At 47.8% G+C, this 25,659-nt stretch overlaps 1 protein-coding gene across 2 annotated transcripts in view; it reads right to left on the bottom strand.

Annotated features, from left to right (window-relative positions):
* Clpb (caseinolytic mitochondrial matrix peptidase chaperone subunit B) overlaps positions 1-23,478 on the bottom strand; it is a 123,296-nt gene extending 99,818 nt beyond the window's left edge. For both annotated transcript variants that reach the window (XM_041676408.1, XM_041676409.1), the window contains exons 1-2: positions 23,011-23,478; positions 20,176-20,227 (exon numbers count right to left, since the gene is read on the bottom strand). In XM_041676408.1, coding sequence (XP_041532342.1) covers positions 20,176-20,227; positions 23,011-23,410 — 452 coding nt within the window. In that variant the 5' untranslated portion in view covers positions 23,411-23,478. The remainder of the gene's footprint in view (positions 1-20,175; positions 20,228-23,010) is intronic.
* Positions 23,479-25,659: the final 2,181 nt, after the last annotated feature.

The following is a 25,659-nucleotide window of genomic DNA, read 5'->3' as shown; positions in this document are numbered from 1 at the left end:
TTCTTGTTTGTTCTTTTGGAAACAAGGTTTACTATGCTGCCTATGCCAGCCTTGAACTTGCTAAGCAGCCCAGGCTGGCCTTGACTCATGAACCTCCTATCTCAGTTTCTTGCATGCTGGGATTATAGGTCTAAGGGGTGCAAAGGATATATTGCTGCTTTTAATGTGTGCTGATGAACAATTTTAAAATACTTATTTTTTTTTTTTTTTTTATTTTTCGAGACAGGGATTCTCCGTAGCTTTTGGTTCCTGTCCTGGAACTAGCTCTTGTAGACCAGGCTGGCCTCGAACTCACAGAAATCCGCCTATTCCTGCTACCCAAGTGCTGGAATTAAAGGCGTGTGCCACCACCGCCCAGCTTTAAAATACTTATAAATATGGGACTGTCTTTTCTGTGAAGGTTTTGGTTAGTTTTTAGAAGAAACTCTTGGCAGAGGGGGTGTCCTTTTGACTTACTAACATTTTAGTGAAATAATATAAGGCCAGTCCAGCATGGTAGTACATACCTCTCATTGGGAGACCAGAGCAGCAGAATTGCTGCAAGTTCAAGACCAGCCTGAGATATACTTTGTCTCAACAATAACACAGCAATACAGTGCTGTCAGAAGCCCTTCATCTAGTCTAGCTCTAAGCTCTGTTACCTACTATCTTAACACCCTAAGCAGTCACAGCCTCTCACTGAGCTTCAGCGAGGACGGTGAGGACGTATAGTAGAGAGGACGATGAGGACGTATAGTAGAGCAGGGCTTTGCAAACCCCCTCAGTCCTAGGAGAGTAACCCGTGGTGTTCTTAGTGAGCCCAGCTCTTGACTGACCATCAGTCTTTGTACTCTTGGGGCCAGGGTGTGATGGGAGAGAGCAAGGGTCCTGGTTCTAGAGTCAGGCTCTGCATTCACCTGCTGTGAAGGAGACAATGCTAACCTCTCAGGCAAGGTGACTGTCACGATTGAGAGACACACTGTAAAGAGTGATGCACCCGGGAAACTGAGACAGCTAACCTCACTAGCACCACAACAAACCTAACCACAGACTTTTTCTCTTGTAGCACTGAAGCAGGGGTGGGGAGTGCACCGAGTCGTCCCGTGCCCCCCCCCCCCCCCCCCCCCCCCCCCCCGTGTAGAGCAGTCCCCAAAGTTAGGACCTCACTAACCAGATCTCCCTATTTCATTTTGTGGTTTCACAAGTGAATGCCCAGCAGGCACTCATTTCAAAGTCCTGAGCCAGCTGGGGGTGGGGTGGGGCAATGACTGCCTGCTGCGAGTGGCTAAAAGGGCCTCTGAGATCAGAGAAAGCCACCCTTGCTCTCCCCCCCTGTGATTTTCACCAATGGACAAAATGCGGCAAGTGAATTAATCTCTTTTAAAAAGAGCAATGCTTGTGACAGAGCGCAGTGTCTCTGTAAAGGTTAGGATTCCATCATCCCAGAGATGATGAGCAGAATGCTTAATGCAGGCTGCCAGTCAGGGCAGAGCAGCCCACGTAGTCATGCTGGGGAGGGAGTGGGCACGGCAGGCTTTCCTGGGCTCACTCTAGACTTATGGCCAGTCCTACCTAATGAACTAACTCTCCTGCTTGGCAGGACAGTGGTGGGAACGGCTCCGGGTAGTGGACAGGAAACCACAGCAGCAGTCGGAGTGGATCCCTGCTCTTGCACAGCTCCCAGGGCATACAAAGTAGAAAAGATCCCAGTTCAGATACAGCCACGGCCACGGCCACGGCCACTGCAGGATAAATGTGAGACGTGACCTCTCTGTTCCTCCGTCTTTATCCGTGGGAGAATGAACTGAACCTGGGCCTGTACTTAGAAAGCTGGGGCAGGAGTGCCACCATCTCAAGGGTCAGGGCTATAACAAGAAAAAGTCTTCCACCAGCTTCCCTGCACGTCACACACAGGGGTGTCATCAGGAGATAGTAAGTCATGATGGCTAAAACACTTGGCGTACAACTTGCTTATATTATTAGCATCATTGCCCATTTTACATTAGTGATGGGGGGGGGGTGAATGGCTCAGTGGACAAGGGTCCCCGCTACCACACCTGATGTCCTAAATAAATTAAGATGTCATAGGAAAATATAGCAAGTATTGGTGGGCAGAAAATAAACTGCCACAGAGCAGTGGTGGCACACGCCTTTAATCCCAGCATTTGGGAGACAGAGGTAGGCCAGTCTCTGAGTTCAAGGCCAGCCTAATCTACAGGGTGAGTTCCAGGACAGCAGGGTTACACAGAGAAATTCTGTCTCGAAACAGTCTAAAATTCCCAGGTAAAGGCAGTCAATAGCAGAGCCTAAGTGCCATGAAGAAAAACACAGTCTCCTCTAGCAACCAAGAATATGGGAGAGGCCAGCAGGCCAAAGACCAGGAGGTGACATGGCCACTTCTGCCAGGCACAGGAGAGGAGCAGGTCACTTTCCTTAGCGTTTTCACAGCAGCCATCACAGCAGTTCCCATTGTTTTCTTAACCAAATTAGGTTTCATCCTTTCAGGTTTCCCTAAAATGGCCCTATTGCCTCCAAGTCCCCTGTGCTAATCTGTATCCAACAGTCACAGTTGGCTGTCTTGTCTTCATCTGTCCCCTGTTCCTGCCCTGGCAGTCAGCACATGGGCATTCTCTATAGAACCCGCAAATAGCAATCCGCCACCAATAAATATTTCTGTCATGTGGTGGAAGACGTGTGGCCTAACGGTATTTTTCAAAGTACTTAAGCTCGTGCGTATAAATACGCCAGGGCATCTCAGATTCAGGAGTGGCTGGGGACATTTGGGGACAAGGCCTGGAGGGCTGATGGGCTCTAGTCATGGCTCTGTCAGGTACTTGATATGTTGTTCAGGATTCGTCTACCCTTGTGAGCCTTAATTTTCTCTACAGGAAAACAGAACTGAATGAACTCTCTAAAGTCCCAATCACTGCTATAGTAGCATCTGGGGCAGCAGAGATGGCTCAGCTTTATGGGCACATGCTGTTCTTGCAGAGTGTTTGGGAGAAGTGTACTGGGGTGCAGAAACTGTTCATCCGGAGGTCCCACTGAGATGGCCCGGGGCCACGTGGAGGGAACACCCCTTCTCCCCACACCTGCTCTGCATCAGGCTAAGACTGGCTTCGTCTAAGTCATTGCCTTTAGAGGCCCAGGGTCTCATTCAATTTTCAGGCTGTCTTGTGAAAGACGCCATGCCAGGCTCCCGACCTTACCAGGAGAAGTACCTGCCTTGTCCCGTGGGATATTTTAAAATATCCCTTTTTCAGGAGATGTCCTGTTTGAGAGATTTTTTTTTTTTTTTTTTTTTTTTCCGAGACAGGGTTTCTCTGTGGTTTTGAAGCCTGTCCTGGAACTAGCTCTTGTAGACCAGGCTGGTCTCGAACTCACAGAGATCCACCTGCCTCTGCCTCCCGAGTGCTGGGATTAAAGGCGTGCACCACCACCGCCCAGCTGAGAGAATTTTTCATACCCCTCTGTTTTTCTGACTCGTCTATCCATTGCATCAGGCTATGGGTCCCCGCATAGACTTGCAAGAAGGGGACCTACAATTTGAGTCCTGATCCCCAAACACCCTTTTACAAAACCTTTTTAAATTGGGGCTATCTGACACCATATGTCCTTGACGCCTAAAATTTTTTTGCCAACGTGGGAACAAGTAAACAAGCCCCCCATATACCCACAGTTTCTGAATACTGTGCTCCTGCTCCCCCCACCCCCTCTCGCTTCTTTCATTGTTTGCTGTTTGTCTGCATTCCTGGCATGTGTGATCTGGTCACACTGGAATTCTCTCTGCAATGGATCCATTCTCTCCCACCCGGAGCTGCGTAAGTGTTCTGTCCTCAAGCACCTATGTGCTTGCCTGGTTTCTACAGCCTACTCCAAAATTTTTAAGCTGACACAGTTTCCTGGAAAAAGTTTTGTTCATCTGTCTGCTTATATATGTGTGTAAATAATGTGGCCATGGTATGCTTGTCTTATGTCTCTGTGTGTGTGTGCGCCTATTTTAAAATCTGTAAAACTTGTAACTCCAGATTACAACAGCTCTGGAAAAATACAAACATGTGGATAGTCGCCATTTTTGGTTGAAGTCAAAACAAAAAACTCAGTGCCATCTTTGGTAAGAATCCCCATGTGTAAGCAGGATGGTGGTGTAAACCTTTAATCCCAGCAGTAGGAAGGTGGATCTCTGTGAGTTCAGGGCCAGCCTGGTCTACAAGAGCTAGTTCCAGGACAGGCTCCAAAGCTACAGAAAAACCAGGTCTTGAACACCCATGTGTGCTGGACCCACCAAGGAGGCAGTCCACCTCCAATATTCTTTGACTTACTAAAATATTCCTTCTAATCGTCTTGCCTCTACTAGCATTGATAAGCTGTAACTGATGTCTATAAACTATGTTTACAGACTATAAACTATATGTCTAAATTTAACTTACATGTCTAATTTGGATATACCTGACAGTAAATGGTACTGATTCTCAAGTGCCTCTACAGATCTGAGAGTAGTATGGCATTTAACAAAGGAGCTTCTTATGACAGAGACATGACAGTTCCTACAACATCCTATAGGTCCTCCAAGAAGATGCATGGTTACAGAAGACCTTCTGCCCTGGAGGCTTGCCTTTGGGTATGGCAAAGCCACTCACACACCATAATGTCTTCCACCTCACCAATATATTGGGCACTACACCAGGGGATTGAACGTCTCATCTTGCCAAGATAGGTAGACTGAACCCTACCACCACAGGAAAATCTGTCAGGCCTCCTGGGCTCATCAGCTAAAGGCTACTGCTGCTTCTAAGACTGGTGTTTGTCGAAGACCATGGAGAGACCTGGGAGTGCCTGCATAGCTAGAAGAGCCGTCTCACTTCTGCTCATCTACTTATCCCTCTCAGATCTGTCTGACGGCATTTAATGGCTTAGGGTACTGATAGCTCATTACTTCATTTGTTAAGTTTCCTACTAAAAATACAGACAGGTGTGCCTCTTACACAGGCTTCGTAGTCCACAGGCTTCAGATGTATCTTTAGAGGTTCAGAGTTTCCAATTTCCTTTAATTGTCTTATAAAATATTCACGTCTTTTAACCTAAAGCCATAGCCTTTTGCTATGACACCAGGATGTAAATCTGTTCCAGCTGTTTTATAGATATCTGCAAGTTCCTAGGAAAAGTTTTGCTGTTGTATCAAGAAATCTGGTCTTGTGAAAACTGTCTCCAGAGCCTATTCTGACCCCACCATTTTCAAGCATATTTTACAGTCACTCCTTGGGCATCCAGAGGACTCAGCCACTGGTACCATCTCTCCTGGCTCAAATGGGCACCTACCCAGCAGCTCAAATCTGGTTTTAAAGGGCATGTGTGCTCTCCTCTCATTCATTCACCCTTGCCTCTCCTGTGCAATTGGGGCTCTTCTCTGTCCCATTCTTTCTGGGCGTTAATGACCCTTCCCATGGCTAGCCCCATTCACAGGGCCAATAAAAACAATCTATTTTTTCTCTTCCCACCTGTCTTCTCATCTTCCTCAAGGAACAGATGCCTGAGGTCTCCAGGATGGCAGTCAACTGGATGCCTCTCCAGCTACACCTCCCCTGAGTGTGAACCAACTCCCAACTCTCCCCTCCCTTACATCACCCCATACCCACAGGAAGTAACCAGACTTGAGCGGGTGCCCCTGTAACCAGAGTCTGGGATGTCTGGTTGGAAGTGTCACCCCAGACCCTGGCATCCATATATCCAAAGAGCCTAGAATGTTTGGGTGGAAATTCCATCCCAAGTCCCCTCCCCTGGGAGTTGCCTCAGTCCAGACTCCATCCCTGAGAAAGCCCGCCAATCCATGATCCCTACCCAGAGATGCTCAAGATCACTCCCACAGGGTATTTAAACTGCACCCCAGGGAACAAACACATGATTTTTGGGTCTTCCTTCCTGGCTCCTCTCTGGGGGCCTGGGAAAGCCATCTGGGAGCATTGGTATCCATTAAACCTGGGCTTTTTCTAATTTGGTTTGATCTGATCTGATTCGGATTACTGCTTCGGCAGAGAAGTTTATTGGGGTGCAGAAACTTCTCACAGAGGACCTGGTTTGATTCCCAGAACCCACGTAGAGGCTCCAAACCTCCTGTAACTCCATTTCCAGGAGATTCTCCATCCTCTTCTGACTTCCATGAGCATCGGTCACACACAGTGCACACACATGTACACAGGCAAAACATCACGCACATAAAGATAAACACATCTAAACTATAAAATGAAAGCTGAGGAGTGGATTCCTAGTAGATTTGACACAGTGTGAGACGTCCAAAGACAAGCCGGTTCCTTAGGTTTGCTGACTGTGGAAGGGAAGACGTCCTACGCAGGCAGTGGCAGGTTTAAGTCATTCTGATTAACTAGCTCTTCACAGGGAAAGGAGAGACCACTTCACTTTTCTTCCTTTTTCTTTATGACCAATCAATACAAAGCGGCTAGTGAACTTCAATCATGCATTGTTCCAACTGATTTCCGGATCCTTTGCAGGAACTGGCCCTCAGCTGCAGCTGGGAGGGGCTGAAGAATGGGAAGCCCTGTCCCACCTGCGTGGAAGCACTGAGCCATGCAGACCCAATCACGATCACTATCTGGGCAACAGGACCCTGGTTGTAGATGCCCAGAAGGCCCTGTTTACAGTAATAACAGCACCAGGCCCTCTGTCTGAGCAGAGGCAAGGCGCCTGGGGCTAGAATCCCCAGGCAGCTTCCATCTGTGCCTTATCTCCCAGCCAGCCAGAGATGGGGAGGTGGGGGAGGGCAGCAAAGGATGTTCTTGGAACCCAGCCTGGGCCTACAGATTTCAAGGCAAGGGCCTGACGCTCTGACTGCACAGGCACAGGGCCTCTTACACTGGCCATTGGAGCACCAGCCTCTAAAGCTCAGCTCAGGTCCCCTCCTCTAGGAAGCCCTCTAGGTGTCCTTGCTTCCAAGTGCCCAGCACTCTTATACCAGGCCAGTCTCAGGAGAGCAAACGAACAGCAAGAGCGAACAGACTGGCGTGTGTACCGCACCTCTAACTTTGATGAAGTGAATCTGTATACTTCACCCCTGGTTCTTTCCTACTACAGTTAGTTTCTGGAACCTAATGAATGCCCTGCAGAATCAACAGTCCAAACTTTAAGCACAAAGATGAGCAGGTTCACAAGGCCTCTCTTGGAAAAGACTGACCCAGAAAGGAGCCTGTCTCTGTCAGGCTGTGCCCATGGCAGGTCCAGCTAACCTGCCAGAACCTAACAAGAGTGCCCATATGTGAATGTGCATGGCATTTCAAAGGCAAATGCTGAAGGAGTTGATCCACATCCTAAATGATACTCACTGGTTTAACAAAATAAAGCCCAATGCCAGGTAGCCATCCTATTCTTTACATATAATTATTATATACTGATGTGCACAGATTGCTATTGTTAAATTGTTAAACTTAGAAACCAGTTACAAAAATAGCATCAAAAACTCCTTCACATTTATCCACTTTACGCTTTGATTCACTTGGTTCCTATTGCTAATACATTTTACTTCCCTACATGAGAATTAATTTCAGACATTATGCCCCTTAACTCCAAATACTTCAGCATGTATATCGGTCTTGGAACAACAACAGACTTCTACAGAATCACCAGCCATAAAGGACAAAGTCTCAATGAGAATCAACCAAGTGCAGACCAAAAATACTCAAAAATTCAGAAACTAAAAACAACCCCTGCATCTATATTGAACATATACAGACATTTTTGTTGTCATTATTTCTTAAACAGTATAGAGTATGACAATCATATGCACAACATTTACACCAAGTCATATATAAGCAATCTGGATATGGTTTAATTATATAAGAATATATAATATATGTGTAGGTTTTATGTTAATACTATGACTTAATACATAAAGGGCTTGAGTATCTGCAGATCGGGGACCCATGAAGGATCCCAGAATCAACTGATAGAACAGAAGGAGCATTTGACCTCCTATTCTGCCTGTGTTCAACCATCTACAGTTATCCTAACAGTTTCCACAGCATCCTAGCCCTGTGATCCGAACGGAAGACAGAATCAATAGAAAAATCAAACACTGTGTCTATTGTTTCATCTAGCATAGTCCTTCAACTTTCAGTCATCTTCACAATACTGGCAGTTTGTATTTCCCATCAGCTTTGAGGTACACTCCCTCATTCAGCACTGCGCACTCTCCCTGAGGACTGATGACTGCAGGACTCTGAGCGCATGCTGATCCAGGTTTCTAGGCAGCTGGACAGACACATGCTTGGCAAACAGCTAAAACAAGCCATGTGAGTGGAGGTCGAGGCAACAGTGCAACAGGAATGATTTTCGGGATGCAGACAGCTTCTGTCACAGGGGATAGGCAGAAGCTAGGATTCCTCTAATGATCTCCTGGGATCCCCTAAGGCATCACCTCTGCACTCCCAGGGAGATGTGCCTGGCTGAAATGGAGTGAAATATGAAAATACAGTAAGTAAGGGAGAGGAGTGACCCAGGACACCCTCATGTGACCTCGGTTCAGGGCTACAGAGCTGCCTTAGTCCAGACAGCTGAGGAGTGGGGAAGGGTTATGAGTGCCACCTACTGGCCCCAAAGCAGGACTCTGGATTGCAAGTGTTTGCTAGGAAGCTTGCCGCAGTTCAGCAGTGAGAACAGCAGTGGATCTACCACTTCAAAGTGGACTGGCAACCGAACCACTACTGTCAAGTTCTATGTAGGTCCACATGTGATTTTCAGTGAGGAGAAAAGCTAACCATAAAACCTGCCCCTACCCGCAGGGGACAGCAAAGGGTCAGCCTTCCTCACTCAACAACAGAACTCACAAACAGCTGGGATTGAGGGCCTGCAATGGACAGACATAGACCTTGCTCGTGTGAGAGAGCTCAGTTTGAGTTTGGAAAAGGGGTAATGGACAGGTCCCCCAAACCTGAATAATGCATTAATTATCGTGAGTCCTCTAAGACGTCTGTACAGGACAGCAGCAATAACATTTTGGCAAACTCTTGAATAGCGTTTTTGCTTTTCAGTACTGGAGATTGAACTCAGGCCTCCTGCACGCCCGGTACACACTCAATCACTGAGCTATACTCGTAGCATTGCTTACACATTTATTTATTTATCTATTTATTTATTGGTAAATGTGTGTGTCTGAGTCCACATGGCCAGAAGACAGCATCGGATCCCCGAGAACTGAAGTTACAGGTGGTTGTGAGCTGCCTGATGTGGGTGCTGAGAACTAAACCCAGGGCCTTTAAGAAGAGTAGTAGCATTCAATTATTCAGGCACGTTCCCCAGCCCTTTTCACTTTCCAACTGATGTCCAAACTGCCTAGGAACTAACTTATGCTGCAGTCCAGGCAGGCCTGCATCTGTGATTCTCCTGCCTCCGTGTCCTGGTAGCCAGGACTCAAACAGTGGAGTTCCATGGCTCCTCTTTCCTGTCTGACCGGTGCCTGACACTCGACACCTACCATCTCATTTGATTCTGAACTAGAAAAGAGAGCCCCGTCTCACCAGTGACCAGATCCCGAGGCCGTAAGTGGCAGCTTGGAACTGTAGCCCTTACTCTGCTCCCCACAGCACAGCGCCTGCTCTTTCTGCATGCAGCCACGGGACAGCACACTCCCGCTGTAAGATAGGACTGTAGGCGGCAGACAGATAAAGCAGAGACCTCCAGTGAGGTGATCTACAGGTTGGAGATACTGAGACTAGTTCCATTTCTTAGGCTTCCCCCCTGAAAAAACAAAATGAAACAAAACTCTTCTGGTCTCGATATGAGAACGCCCCTAGCCCATCTGTCTCCTCACTACCACCAACCTCATATACACATACAGTGTCTGCAGTGGCTGGGCCTCTGCCCCAAACCAAGCTAAGCAAACAGATGTAATCGAATGTTTACAGAGTGCCAGCTGTCCTGACCAAAGCTTAAGAGATCACAGGAATCCAGTGACACAGGGGCAAGAAAGCCAACGTAGGCTCTAGAGAGGGGAACAGAAGCATACCCTCTCACAGCGACAACAGTGCCACACTCGAGTCCAGGGAGAACCAAAGGTTCACAACCTTGTCATTAGAAAGAGCCAGGATATAGAAACTTGAAACCATGGCTTAGGAGTCAGACTTGGGTAGTATGACACGGTCCCCGAGGATCTGCCTCCTAGTAGTACTTTCTCATCACAAGGAAAGGGAGTCTCGTGAATAGTCCTGGAGGACGGAGCTGCAGCCACACGAAGGGCTACACGTAGTGGCAAGCTCGCTGTGTCAAGTGTTATGGGAAGGCTACCCATTTCATCACGGAAATAGCTACTGTTGGAAAAAATTGTTTAAAGAATAAAGAGATTAATGTAGTTAGAAAAAAAATTAAAAGGACAACATGGGCCTTGTTCATAATAACATAACTGTTAATCATTTTCACGCTGTGAAAATGTGTCTGTCGACTGACAGACGGATCAATCAAAAGGCACGGAATAGCGACACCGTGCTACGACACACGAGAACACTGGGAAGTGCAGTTGAGCTGAAGAAGTCAAAAATAAAATCCAGACTGTGGGGTCTCATCCTGAGCGACAGGAAACAGACTAGAGGGTGCCAGGGCCTGCGGGGCAGGAAGGGTGGGATAATGAGATGTTCTAGAGTTAGACCAGTTAACTGTCCTATCTTATAAATGTATTAAAAGCTACTGAATTTTACATGCTAAAGGGGGGAATTTTCTGATACATGGTTATATTTAAAGAGAGAGGGAAAGAGAAAGACGAAGTGGATGAGCAGATGCTTGTTTAATCAAAATCTACTTCTTCTTCAGGAACACAGAGCACCTAAAGCTTAGGGACAGGATAAATGAGCCTAAAATCCTGGCTGACCCAGGCACTCACCAGCCTAAGAGATGTTGTCCTCCTGCTGTATTCCGACTCCTGGAATTCCAGGTGCCTCCTCTAATTGCACTTTACCACCCGTCCCCGCTCACTGTTCAGCTGCAAAGCCTGGTCAAACACACAGCTCTCTGGGGAGGCCGGGATGCTAACCCCAGACAAAAGGCCATTGAGATGGAAGTTTGAGACCAGCCTCAGAAAGGATTCTTATGCAGGCTGGCAGGGCCTCCCATCCACATGAATGGAGACTCCTGGTCCAGCTGCTGCCCAAGGCTGTGCTCTCCTACTGGGTAGTCTTTGGAGAAAAAACAGTACTTTAATCAACCAATCAATCAACAGGCCAGACTCTATACTCTGTTCCTTTGGAGCGCTCAGACAGCCAATGCGACCTGCTAAGGTAGAGGCAGAAGCTACCATCGAGCATACTCAGATAGGGTCCCAGCCAGGTGAAGAAAAACACATGCAACTGGAGAAAAAAAGGGCAAGGAAGTGAATCACTTAGCCTTTAAGGTCTATATAATTTGATAAGAATTATTTATTCAATATAATAATAATTATATTCAATATGAGCTACAAAATGAGCTACTGGGGAAAAATACAGGCTGTGGATGTGTGTGGGCCTTAGTGTAGATCACAAGTGTACACTGGCTGGGAGGCAACCAGAAGGAACGGAGTCTGTGTAAGCACTGAGTTTCATCTGGAAAATGCATGTAACCGTTTATTCTGTGACACACTGGGGTTCACAGCCAAACCAGGGTGCGTTTTCTGGAGGAAGAGCTTGAGGTGGCAATGAGGCATGGCCAGGTCTAGACAGGCAGGAGAGCCTGAGAATGCTGCAGTCCTGGGGCAGTTTATCCTTAGGAACCTGTGGATTCCAAGTTAGCCTCACAGACACCCTAGTCTGGTAGATAAGAAGGGCTACTTCCCAAGAAGGGAGTTTCGAGAGATTTACTTAAGAACCCTTAACTTTCGGGTTATTATCTGTGAAGGCGCTGTGTTACTGGCAAGGTTGTGACATGTTAATGTCACCAGCTGGTTAGTAAGCATAACAAAAGCAGACCCCAGGCCCTCTTATTCTACAACTCTTGAATTCTTTCTGTAACGTCTTGGTGCCTTTCAAAGTCCTAGCATTCAGGACACCCGTGAGGGTTACATGAAAAACCTGGAGTCCTCAAGAAGCACAAACTATCAAATTACAGAGAGTGATGCTGTTCAGGCCTTGACCTCTGCTGGTCTGGGATCAAGATTTTGTTTCAATGCACTGCAAGCCACAAAGACATTTACATATTTACTGATTAAGAGAGCAGGATGTTTTGGTTGCTCTGATGCCATCATTAATATCTTCCCATCCAGCCAAAATGATCCAGCAATCGATAAACAGACAGCCTCTCCAAGGTCCAGAGACAGCCAAATGTATTTACCAGGCAGGGCTTCTGTTAATTAGATAAAACCCCCAGATCAATTCTTAGAACATTCACCTATGCTGTAGCTAAACACATTCGGGACACCTTGATCCTGGCACTCAGACAGCAAGTGCCTGGAGCTGGGGCATCAGGGGACAAGAGCCAAACCAAACCATCAGTGTAAAGCTAGAATAAATGTGTTTACCTTCAACAAAGCCAGACCTGTATTCTCTCCTGAATTGTACAATTATTTTTTCCAAAGCCATCTAATAAACCAGTTTAATCCTCTATTTTCTAAAAGCATCAAATCAGAAACCAAAACAGTATGTCAAAAGAATTTCCAGATAACTGATAAATTTAGTATGCTTATTAATTAACTAGAGACAAAGTCTGGAATGCTTCATAAATTGGGCTGGCTTTGAACTCAGAGATATGCCTGCCTCTTCCAAGTGTAGGGAATTACAGGCATGTGTCACCATATCTGGCTAAATTTAGCATGTTTTGGACCTGGAGAGATGACTTGTGCCCAGAACCCACATCAGGTGGTTCACAATTGTCTGTAATTTCAGTTCCAGGGGATGTAAACACCTCTGGCTACCATAACCGTACATCTACACATAATTAAAACTCATAAAAATAAACCTCAAAACAAACAAACAAACAACAAAAAAGGGCTGGCGTAGAGGCAGAGGCAGGTGGATCTCTGTGCCAGCCTGGTCTACAAGTTCCAGGACAGACAATGTAATGATTTGTCTTGTCCCTTTAAGAGACAAACCTGCCCACTCCTTCCCCCTTCCACTGAGGCAAACAGATTTTCCTTCCAGCCTGAGTTCTTTCCTTTCCTCTCTCCTGAACCTCGAGGTAGCTTCTGCCGTGCCCTGCCTTCTCCTCTGTTCTTCCTCCTTCTCCCCTTACCCCATTTCCCTTTCCCCTCCATAACCCACTAAATAAACACCCACTTTTTCTGTCTCTCTCACCTGCCTGGCAGCTCCCTGCCTGGGACCCATTGGCCCTCAAGGCCTCTGGGCCGCTAGGGGAACTGCAGCAGCGGTTAACCACAGGGAACAGCGCCATTTTATTTTTACCATAACAGACTACGTAGTAAAAGACAGTCTTGAAAAACAAAATAAAGCCAGGCTGTGGTGGTGCACGCCTTTAATCCCAGCACTTGGGAGGCAAACACAGGCTGGGTCTCTGGGAGTTCAATGTCAGCCTGGTCTAAAGAGGTAATTGCAGGACAGGTCCCAAAGATACAGAGAAACCCTGTCTCAAAAAAAAAAAAAAAAAAAACCAAAAAAAAAAACAAAAACAAAACAAATAAACAAGCCACCACAGAAAACAAACAAACAGACTTCAGTCTTTTTTTTTTTTTTTTCCAACTTAACTCCTCCAAATCCTCTTTTCAGAGTATGGCAACAACAGCATCTATGCAGGAGCTCCAGCCAGAAAAATGGGAACTCACTGGCATTTTCTGTCTGAATTAGAGCTCTAGTCATTCATTCGGCACCCGTCTGCTGAACACTCACTGTGCAGCACCCTGAGTCAGGCACGAGCACTGGTCCAAGCCTTACAGGAGAGCCTGGCTAACTCTCCCCACCTGAGCCCAACCACACACACTGGCGTCTGGACTCTTCTAGTTGCTTTTCTCTTCTTTTTTTGGTGCCAGGATTGAACCCAGCTTACGGAAGCAGGCAAGTGCTCTACCTGTGACCTACAACCAGCTTACAGCCCTGTTTCAGCCAGTCTTTCCACACTAGCTGCTGACCAACATGGTTTCCACTAAGCTCTAAAACCTTTGAAAATTATAATCCACAAGCATATCCGTTTGCATCTCTGCCTTTTAGAAAGCACAATGTGCTTTCCTCAGCTCCCCATATCTCACACCACCCACCTTTGCTCTCTAGGGCCCGGCCGTATCTATTGCTTCTCCCTCTCAACACAGGAAGTCCTACAGGTTGGCCTCAAATTCACCGACCTCTTGCCTTTACAGTTCTGGGATTACAAGTGGGTAACAGCCATACCCAGCTCCACATCTTTTCCATCAAAAGGAGTCATGCCTGTTCAGGTGTCCCCTGTGCCAAAGGACCCAGCAAATGACCAGCACTCAGTAAATGTCTGTCGAATGAACACATGGACTGTGAAAAGAAAGGGCAGTCCGCCACTGGGGACCAAAGCTTTTGCTACCAGCTTCCTTCAGCTGAGCCTGTTTGCGCTGATGAAAGACGACCTGGGGCCACATTAATACAGGGCCAGCTTTCGGTCCGCGAAGGGAAGAGCAGACAGGGTGCTGCCTCTCAGCGGTGTGATCTGAAGGAAATTTGATCTCCAGCAGAGAACAGGTTTCCCAATCCTGTCCCCAGCCCGACAGGTCCCACATGGCTCTGCCTGAACGCAGACAGCTGTGCTGAAGTCTGTCCCGGTGCCCTTGGTCTTGGGTGAGTGACTCAGTGTAGAAGCCAGGCTGAGGGTGGGGCTGGGCCGAGGAGGTCACCTGCTTTCACAGCGGCCCAGAGGGGCAGGGGCCAGCCTCCCTGCTTGAGGAGCTGGGTAACCTAACCAAGTTTAAGTGCTTCAAGGAGAAAGGAGAAAATGGCTGCTGCTCGGGAAAGGGGAAGGAGAAGCAGAAGGAAGGAGAAGAGTCCAGGCTTCCCACGGGCCAGTGAGGACTGGAACAGGCTCAAGTCAGTCACTCAATGCTCAGAAACAGGGAGAGGGACAGCAGACCGTCCTTGACTCCAGGTGAATGGTCGAGTTGTTGTTCTGGTGTTGTTTGGCTTTGTTTTGCTTTGTTTTGTTTTGAGACAGTCTTGCAGGCCTCTAACTCACTGAATAGTGTTTGGTCGACAGTATCACCCCAGCTCCCTAACACCCCTTTTACAAAAAGTCCGGATTGCTTGGCTGGGAGCTTCACCCCAGCTCCTGGAATAAGCCCCCTCCCCAGGGAGGGTCAAGAAAGCCCAGCAAACAGTAACCCCTCCGCAGGGAAGGTCAAGACCACTCCCACAGGCTATTTAAACAGCCCCCCCAGAGAATGAACACGTGGTCTCCAGGTTTTGCGTGGTCTCCCCTTTTCTCTCTTCCCCCGGAAACATTTCATTAAACATCTTTTAATTTGGCTTAATTTGGTTTGGTTGGAATTATTTGCATCTGCAGAGAGGCCCATCAATCTAAATTGAAATACCTAACAGATAGGTATTTCTCTCTGGAACTGGAGAGCTTCCTGCCTCAGCCTGAGTGCTAGGATTACAGACTTGAACCAGTATGACCAGCTCAGGCCTTTTAATACAAAGTGCCTGCCATCAAGTCTGAGGTCCTGAGTTCAATCCCCAGAACCCTATGGTGAGGGAAAGAACTGACTCCACTGGTGACCTCTAACCTCCACATATATGCTGCAGCACCAAAATTAATAAATAAAATGTAAGAAAGACTAATATGTGGCAAATGGTAGGTGCTGACTTGTCCTTTTGATTAAGCAGCCCCTACACACTATTAGCCAGATTCTCATAAAGCAGTAAACAGTTCCCATCGCTAGGCCCACACCCAAGCTGGTGTGACTGGGCTGACACAGGGGTCACGAGCTTTCCTGAACCTGCTGACTGCATTTCTGACATTTAACTCTATTTCTCCAACCTGATCTCTTCCAGATAAGCCTTAGACTCTCCCACACCACAGGAAAGATACAGTAGAAGGGGACAGAAGCGATTGAACCAGCTACGACGAACCAAAGAGAGGGGCGTTAGAAGGCAGAACTTCCACTGAGGCTCAAAGACTGGCCTGGAGCAACAGCAGTAATGGGGGTGGGGGGGGCAGCAGGGAGTCTCCATCTGTTCCAGGGATTACAGATTCGGGGGTGAAGCTCCTCTCTTTAAGCAGAAGAGTCCCTCCCCATCCTGAGCTCTCCTGAGGTTCTGGGCTGAAGACAGAGCTAAGGGAAGGTCCAGGCACAGGAATGACAGAGCCCAAGATGGCAAGATTATTCTCCAGGTTTGAGCTTTACTCCAAATGTTGATGTCACTAACCATACCGATCATAAACATGGCAAAACAACTGTGCAAACTGGTTGGGGGGACTGAGACTAGAATTGTCTTGTCCAGGCAGGCCTGCTGGACACAAACAGAGGCTAGCAACAAACAGGATCTAGGGCAGTGGAAGGCATCAGGGGAGTCAAGGGCACACACAGAAAAACTCAAGAAAACTCAAGACCATTTCCAGTGAGGATGTCAGGCCCTCCACCCCTGCTCCAGGCTAGCCTACCAGAAGGATGACCTGCAACTGGGGCATTACATGTCTGTTTCCTTGAGGCCAGGCTGCTCTTTACTCCTTCCCATCTACAGCTATCTACAGCACCCACGTGAGGCCATTCCTTTCCTTTTGTTGTTTTTTCTGTCGTGTTTTTCAAGACAAGGTTTCACTATGTGTAGCCTTGGTTGGCCTGGAACTTTGTATTTCTGGCTAGCTAGAACTCAGAGATCTGCATCTGCTAGGATTAAAACTGCACCGCCATGCCCAGCCACTCATTCCTTCTTAACAAGTGCTCTGAGTGAGGGAGTGAGGAGAGAAAAAGATGAAAGTCTCCCTCAGCTTGGCCTCCTCCTCAGACAGCCTCTCAAAAGATCTGCCTTCAGCCTTTTCCCATTTCTTCCGAAGCAGCCCTAACTGGTTCAGTTCCCTGCTCAAAAGCCTCCTAAACCTACCTACTGCTCATAGGAAGAGCATTCAAAACCCCGACCGTGGCCAGGGCAGCCAGGCATATTCCCACCACATCACCACTCACCTCCGCTCTTTTCTCATACCCTGCTTAAGTCCTGGGCCTGGCAGTCAGTCCACATTGCCAGGCCCTTGCCCAGCTTGTCCCAGCTCTGGGGACGACATTAGATGGGGGCTGAGGAGAGCCTGTGCCTCATTCAACTGATTACCATTGAAAAGTATTTAGTTGTCATTATAGAAATACATATTTAGGGACTGGAGAGATGACTGGGTGGTAAAAAGCACATACTGTTCTTCAGGTAGTTCACTGTCTGGGGGTCTGACACCCTCTTCTGGATTCTGTGAGCACCCACACACACAGGGGCACACCCTTCTTCCCCTTCACATACACAATCTAAAAAATATAAGTGTATTCAACAGGGTGTGTGCACATATAATCCCAGTACTAGGAAAGCAGGGGTGGAAGGAAGGGAGGAGAGGGAGAAAGGGTATTCACCTGCCTGCAATCACAGCACTGGGAGGCCAAGGCAGGAAGATCATGAGTTTTGGATCCCTTTCTGGACTAAATAGCAAGAATCTCCTCAAAAAAAAAAAAAAAAAAAAAAAAACACCCCCAAAACAAGACAGTAAGAAATCCCAAAGGCTGAGGCTCAGCTGGTAGGTGCCTTCCCAGCATGCACTAAGTCCTGGCTTGATCCTCAGCACCACACAAGATGGATCATGATGGTGCATACTTGGGATCACATCGTTCAAAGGTAGAGGCAGAAGGATCAGAAGTTAAAGGTCATCCTTGGGATCACAGCGTTCAAAGGTAGAGACAGAAGGATCAGAAGTTAAAGGTCATCCTTGGGGTCGCATCATTCAAAGGTAGAGGCAGAAGGATCAGAAGTTAGAGGTCATCCTTGGGATCACATCATTCAAAGGCAGAGGCAGAAGGATCAGAAGTTAAAGGTCATCCTTGGGATCGCATCATTCCAAGGTAGAGGCAGAAGGATCAGAAGTTAAAGGTCATCCTTGGGATCACATCATTCAAAGGTAGAGGCAGAAGGGTCAGAAGTTAAAGGCAATCCTTGGGACCACATCATTCAAAGGCAGAGGCAGAAGGGTCAGAAGTTAAAGGTCATCCTTGGGATCACATCATTCAAAGGCAGAGGCAGAAGGGTCAGAAGTTAAAGGTCATCCTTGGCTATGTATTGAGTTTGAGGCCAACCTGAGTACATGAAACCGTGCCTCAAAAAACCTAAAACTAACAAAACAAAACAGAAAAAAACCCTCGTAAATTTTTGAGCTAAAATGACCCTTGGAGTGTCAGCCTCCCCAGCTTGGCCTACACTGGGCTTGGAGGAGGGAAGCTGCAGGCCGGCAGCCTTTGGCAGTTACCAACAGGTGATTCCGGGATCACTAAATAAGTTCCGACTCCTCGCTTCCCTGTAATGAGGCTCTGGAAGGAAAGGCACGTGTCTGGGGCATGAAGATGCCGCACGCAGCTGCAGTTATGAATGGCTCTTATAACAAGATGACATCTGCGCTTGGCTTTTAAGATGCATCAGCACATGTTTATTAAACTATTGCTCCATCATATTTATTTGGCTACAAAACAACTCCCAGCCCATACTTCCAAAAGTGGTTTATTAAAAACTAAGCCTTGAACATTAATACTCAAAAGCACCCTTGAGAATCAATAATAATGCTGCAGATAAAATGAAAGGGAATCAAAGCAGTAAGTCTTGGTGGAGCCGTGGCTGCCTTTCCACATTTTCTTCTATGCTCAAGCATCTGGAGGGGAGAAGTACACCCAGGGTCCAGGGACTCCAAACACTGACCTGACTTCCTCTCTAAGTACACCCAGGGTCCAGGGCATGCAGGGACTCCAAACACCGACCTGACTTCCTCTCTAAAATGGGAACACAGCATCATGCAAGGTTGTCCACACCTATAATTCCAGCACTCAGAAGGCTAAGGCAAGAGGAATCAAAGTTCAAAGCCAACCCAGATTACTTAACAAAATCTATCCTCAAAAAACAAGAGTTATGGGCCTGGAGGGATGGCTACAAAGTTAAGAGCACTGGCTGCTCTTACAGGGGATTTGGTTTCGATTTCCAGCACCCACACGGCAGCTCACAACCATCTGTGACTCCGGTTAGAGACGAGCCAACGCCCTCTTCTTGCCCAGAGCACTGCATGCACACGATACACAGAGATACATGTGGGCAGAATGGCCATAATATAAAATGGAAATAAAATTAGCTGGTCATGGTGGCACACGCCTTTAATCCTGGTACTTGGGAGGCAGGGACAGGCGGATTTCTGTGAGCTTGAGATAAGCCTGGTCTACATAGTGAGTTCCAGAGCAGCCAGTACTACGTAGAGAGATGTCTCAAAATAAATAAGTTAAAAAAAAAAAAAAGAAAAAAAACTTAAACTAAATGAACAAACAAAAGCCAAGGTCTAGAGAAACAACTCACTGGTAGAGTAATTGCCAAGAATGTTTAAGATCTGCTCAGATTCAGCACGGCAAAAACAAAAACAAACCACAACACCGAAAACAAATATCTGAGGTAAAAGAGGGGTCCCATGAGCACTTAGATTTGTTTGAAGGGCAATAAGGCCAAGGTAAGGCCCAAGAGGGATGAATACTGTTTCTCAACAACAGACCATAACTGCTGCTTGGCGCAGGTCCACTCTCGGCATCATCCTTCCTGCACACCGCCAGGCTTCCAGCTCAAGATGAGCCTTCCCCTGCTCAAGGAGCAGCCTCTGTGCAAAACACCCCACTCCATTGGAGAAGCAGCCCAGGAGAACTGGGTGAGCCACTGAAGCTGAAGAATTACAGCCTGCCTCTGCTGGAGGCCAGCATGCCTCAGCCCTCTGAGCAGGCCTTCCTAGTCTCAAGTTTCTCTAAGGATGCCCATCTACCCCAGGTCCAGGCAGCAAACAGTAATACATGGTCACTTCCACACAAGAACAAGAACAAACTAAGATTCACAGGGTCCATGAACTCCAAGCCATTGCCACCAAACACTGAGATGTTTGGGTGCCCTCATCCATATTTAAAATATATAAAGTCTGATCTGGGCCAGGGGAGCCTCTGACTATGGCTGCAGCGAGCCCTTGGGAAACAAGCCCAGGATGGGAAAGGCTTTTCTCTAAGGCAAATTAACACACTCTGCTCAGCCCTTCTGGGTAAGACAGTAGGGCTCAGATACTCACCTTTTGACTTCCTGCACATTGTTGGCACGGGCAGCTTCCATCAGCGCTGCATCTGAAAAGAGATGGGGTACTGGTTACACCCCTGGCTAGGACCTGCCCCTCAGAGCTGAGAGAAGGTCCAGCAAGTCAGCGGAAGTTGCTTAGAAAGTGAAAGGCTGGCGTGAGAAGACTGAGCCCTTCTTCCCCTGGAAAGATCCACCCCTCCTCTGTCTGGGGATGAGGCAGATGCTGTACCAGTTCCCCCAGTGTTCCCAAGCACTGAGGCTCGGGTGTGTGGTCTTCCTAAGAATGGAAAGAACCCCAATCTGAAGTCATGGACACTGGAGTCCAACCCACTCGGCCATTACTCTCTGCAGCATTTCTTTTTCAAGCAACTTCCCATGGTATTCAACAGACAGTAACTTTTGTCAGCCTTACAAGGATGCTGAGGAGATAAAACAATAACTGAAAAATCTCCAAAATCCTTAGTACAAACCCAGAGAAAGGAGACCCAAACTGTTCAGTGAGATCCCTGAGGACCCAGGCCTAGCTAAAGCCTGGCCTGGCTGTTGGCGCCACCTTGTGGCCACTGGGAAAAACTCACAAGTCAACAGCAGAGGCACAGTTGACAGCTCTGTGCCCAGCCTGACTCTGGGTTATACTGCTGGCCACTAGCTGACTTCTGCCCAGGCCTCAGCATTTAAGACCCACTAGGTAAGAGAAGTCACTAGAGTCGGAGACAAGCTGAGCCCAGCGCCAGTCCCAGCACTAATGATTACTTTGTGTGTGATTTGTCCGACTCATGTGCATAAACCAGGTTTTTTGTTTCTTCGTTTTTGTTTTTTATTGTTTGTGGTAGGGTTTCTCTGTGTAACCCTAACTGTCCTGGAAATAGCTCTTGTAGACCCAGCTGGCTTTGAACTCACACAGCTCCGCCTGCCTCTGCCTCCAGAGTGCTGGGATTAAAGGTGTGTGCTGTCATGCCTGGCTCTTAGGGATTGTTCTCATCCACACACCTAACAACCTCCAGCTGGGAGAGGAAAACCATTCCTTCTTACGTCTACTCTCCCTCCTTCTCTAAGGTCACAGAGCGGGGAGAAAAGAGCTGTAACCTGGGGCATTCTGGGCTCACAGACTTGCCTTGGCTTTCCACTACCTACAGCAGAATTCATCTTGGCTCCTGAAGGGACCTGTTTCTCAGAACATTGAACTGAAGGACTCTGCTCAAAATCCCCTATCAGGTAAGTGAGAAGGGCCAGAACGGGCCACAGTTTGAGTCATTTCATTACGTGGACACCACTGACATTCATGTGCCAGAGTCCAGCCTAGGGCCCTGAGTTCATACACATTTCCCCTGTTCTTCAGTCTGTGCTCATGAACCTTCATGCTCTATATTGCCTGCAGAATCCTACACACTCCTGGCCTGGCATGCAGGGCCCATTTCTCTTCTCTCACTTCATGCCCTGTCTTCCAACCTCCTCAAAGAGCTCGCTCCCCCACACCAAGCTGACTGAAGTCTATGGACTTCAGTGTATGGAATCCAATCCAATCCAAGGCACATTTGTTAAGTATCCCCTTCCACAAGCCACACACTGTGGACAGATTTTAGTATTAGGGAAATACTAATAAAAGTAAGATGCAGACCTGGCCATCATGGGGTGCACACACACGCACACACGCACTTATATTTCCTGTGTTCCTTCAGAACTCAAGTTCAAATTCCCCGTCTTCCAAGAATTGCCCGTCCTCCAGGAAGGCTATCCTGACCCTAATAGCTCTCTGGCCAACTGCCTTAACTGGCTTGGTTTAAAGTTGGGGCTTTTTGAACACCTAGCCCCAAACTAAGTGGAGAGAACGCTACCTCCACACACACACACGAGCTGCGAGTCAATCATATAATCACTACATGTTTAAGCTAGAAGGGCCCTTCTTCAATACCCTCAGTAATAGAGAGAAAACAGGACGAGCGAAGAACAAGAGTTCAGCTTTCCAAAGTGCGTGAGACAGTACAAAACAAGACCCTGGTGTCCTCATTCCTCATCCAAAGCCCTTTCTTCTCAGGTGGCCACATCTTACTGAACACAAGGCTGTGCTCAATCTTGCTCAACAATCTGAGTTCAGGGTGCATGGAACCCACCAGCACCATGCTTTAACAAGTTCCTTCCTCACCAGCTCTCCGTATTTAGGTAAGAAGCCAGTCCGGGTTAGCTACCTCCACTTCTTAGCCTATCCCTGCTGCTCCCAGTCTCCAGAGAGCTACCTTCCTTCTGCCAACTACCTGTTCCCCCAGGCTCCACCCCCACACCCAATACAATGTTCACCTTAAGCACAACACTAAGCATAGCAAAACACTAAGGAATTGCTGAACAGACTCTGAACTCCAAGAGAGGTCAAAACGTCAGTCTTAGCAGAGTACTGAGAAACTGCCTTCACTAGACAGTGGGGAAACTAAGGCCAAAGAGGAGCATGGGAGTCAAGCCAGCATCAGAGCCAAGGGTCCTCCTTCCTCGGGCCTTTCTACAGGCAAACATGTAGAGATGTCGCTAAGCTGCTGGGGCTTCCTGGAGACCTCTTGTAAGACTAATGGACTAGGCTATAATTAGACAGTCACTCCAATGTCCCCATTATACAGATACACAAACTGATGTAGGGGACTAGACCTACAATGGCAAATTATGTAACTGCAAGCAGTGAATTTTCCAGGGCAACTTGTTGCCTCTGGCAGCAGATAGGTACCTGGGTCTCTCCAAGGATAAGGTAATGCGGGTCTGAATTTACAAACACCATCAACTCTCCAAAGGAGTCAGGACCCACCCCCACACCTCTCCCTGGAACCCAGACAGGCCCCATAATCACCCTTGTTGGAAGGACTCTTGCTGTAGCAATGAACCACCAGCGCCGTGGCCAGGGCCCACATGCCCAGTCCTGCCTTGTTGGGGACCCCATTCCAGCTGTCCTGTCCGGGCAGTGTTTCTTCCGGGCTAGGACCGTGTCCCCACGAGGCGGCGGCTAGGCAGGAGATCTCGGTGCGTTCTCCACGGCGCCCCCCGGTGGCTGCCCCCCGTCCGGGGAACGAGACAGAAGATGCTCCAGGGCGCACCCAGGCGGCAGCTTTCAGCCGCTGCGGCTCTCCCCGGTCTGCGGTGGTTACGCTCCTGCCGTAAGCACTTCCGCGGCTTTGGAACGATGGAGACTTGAGTAACCGTAGGAAGAGCCGCGGCGCCGGCGCGGTTCGCCTCAACACCGCGGACAACATCCTTACACCTGCTTCTACAACCCCTTGGAGCCGGCCCCTGTGCAAGCCACGACCAACATGGCTGCCGCGGCGCGTTCGAAGACGCCGCTTATGGGGTGGGACTGCGCACTACCTCACGGGAGTGGTAGTCCACAGCCCCTGATCTTTCCCTAGCTAGAGAATGAACAAACTACATTTCCCTGAGGGCTGTGGGATGACGTCACAATGACCGCTAACTTAGAGGTCTTAGGAGAATGTTGGGAAATGAAGTTCGGGTAGAGGGGCGTGGCAAAAAGAAAACTCTCTGGTGGGAGCGTGGCAATTAGAATCCAAGATTCCAGAGCCGGTGTGTGTGTTGTTGACACAGAGTTTTAATCCGTTTTTGCAAGGTGGGAATTTGGGAGATTGGAGTTCAAGGTCATTTTGGTTTAGGTCAATCCAAGAACCAGTTCCCTAGTTGAAACACGTGACGAAATTCCTCACTAGTGTTTAAATAAAATTGTATCTTCGGCTGGACGATGGTGGCGCATGGCTTTAATCCCAACACTCGGGAGGCAGAGGCAGGAGGATTTCTATGAGTTCGAGGCCAGCCTGGTCTACCAAGCGAGTTCCAGGACAGCTAGGATTGTTAAACAGAAAAACCCTGTCTTGAAAAAATAAAGTAAATGGAGACTTGTTAAGTAAACTGCACCCTTCCCCACCTTTGTTTCAGGTTGGTAAGATGCCTGGCATGCTCGCTTCAGCAGCACACACACTAAAACGATTCCTAGGGTTGGGCATAGATGCTCAAGCAGACCTCTCTGAATTTGAGGTCAGTCTGCTCTATATAGTGAGTTCCAGGACAGCCAAGGCTAGGCAGAGAGACCTTCTGTCAAAAGAATATATATATTAAAGAAAGGGAGATTCTTAGACTTTCAGCATCTTGTTTAAGTGTTGTGTAATGGTGAATCTGTGGATTATGCTACAATATATTTATTTCTTTTGTAGTTGGTAGACAACCATTTACATACCTGTGTCTGGCTTGTTACAGAATAGGTTTGGGATCTTCTGAGGAAAGCCATTCTTCCTACTGAGTTGTTCCTGATCTAGAGGCTACAGAGAAAGCCTTGTAGGTAGGATGCTCCCTGGTTTTACACTAGAGCCTCAACCCTTTGGTTTCCTTCTGTATTAGTGCTACACTACTAGGTATGCACTCCTGTGTGTGTGTATGTGTGTAAGATTTCACTTCTTTTATGTGTATGAGTGTTTACCTACATGTGTCTATGTGTGTGCCATGTGTATGTAGGAGCCCAAGGAGTCCAGAACAAACTGTAGGACCCCAGTAATGGGAGTTACGGGTGGTTGTGAGCTGCCAGATGGGAACCAAATCCTGCCTGGTCCTCTACAAGCACAACAAATACTTAAACACTGAGTCATTGTTCCAGCCCCTTTTAATGTTATATGGTAGTTTGTTTTTAATCTTTGTGGTGCGGGAATTAGACCAGGGCTTTGTGCATATACTGGGGGGTAGCCCTCTACCGCTGAGGGCTTTGTGCGGACCAGAGGAGCCCTCTACCACTGAGCCACATACTCATCCCACTTCAGAGTTTTCAACGTACTGGTGAGAACCCCACACCCCTGCCATTGCTAATGGTTTCCAGGGCTCTCCTGACTCCTCCTATTTATGTTTTCATGTTTTTCATATGGATTTAGAGTAAATTTACCCGTGGCCCAAAGGAGAAGAGAGATCTCGGCTCTGGAGCCTTCGGTTGCTATTCACTGCTGTCTGACTCTTGTCTCTCTAAGAAATACTGATTTCTCCAACTTAGTTTTATGTTTTGTTCTCCCAGGAATGAATTCTTGTGGTGTTTTCTTGGTCCCTTGCCTGGACTTACCAGAGCTATGGTCTGCAGTGGAGACAGCCTTCTTCTTTCCTTCTGGTTAATGGGGGAATGGGTTTCCACAGGATGTTAAAGGGATGCGTGGTCTTCTAGTCTCAATCCTAACTGCGGTGGTGATGCCAAACTGTGCACCACTAAGACACTGGCTCTTTCTTTTTGTCCCTACAGGTGAGGGAACAGGGCTCCTCCTCCAAAGGGGGGTGGTAAGTTGGTTGTGGAATTTTCCTCTTTGGAAACTTTTGAAGTGTCCCATGTAGAGCTTGGGGTTCAGGGAACAGTTACACTTTTCCTATTGAATGGCTCTGCAGAGTTTTCTTGTATTTACTAATTTTTCTAGGTCACATATACCTGTCTTTTCATTTAGAGGTTCGAATGCTCAGGCCTGGACAG

The sequence above is a fragment of the Microtus oregoni genome, unplaced genomic scaffold (genome assembly GCF_018167655.1).
Source record: "Microtus oregoni isolate MIOR12 unplaced genomic scaffold, Mior012 000027F_ref0000203, whole genome shotgun sequence".
In the NCBI taxonomy this organism is placed as follows: domain Eukaryota; kingdom Metazoa; phylum Chordata; class Mammalia; order Rodentia; family Cricetidae; genus Microtus; species Microtus oregoni.
The sequence above is the reverse complement of the archived record's forward strand: the minus strand, read 5'-3'. Positions and strand labels throughout refer to the sequence as shown.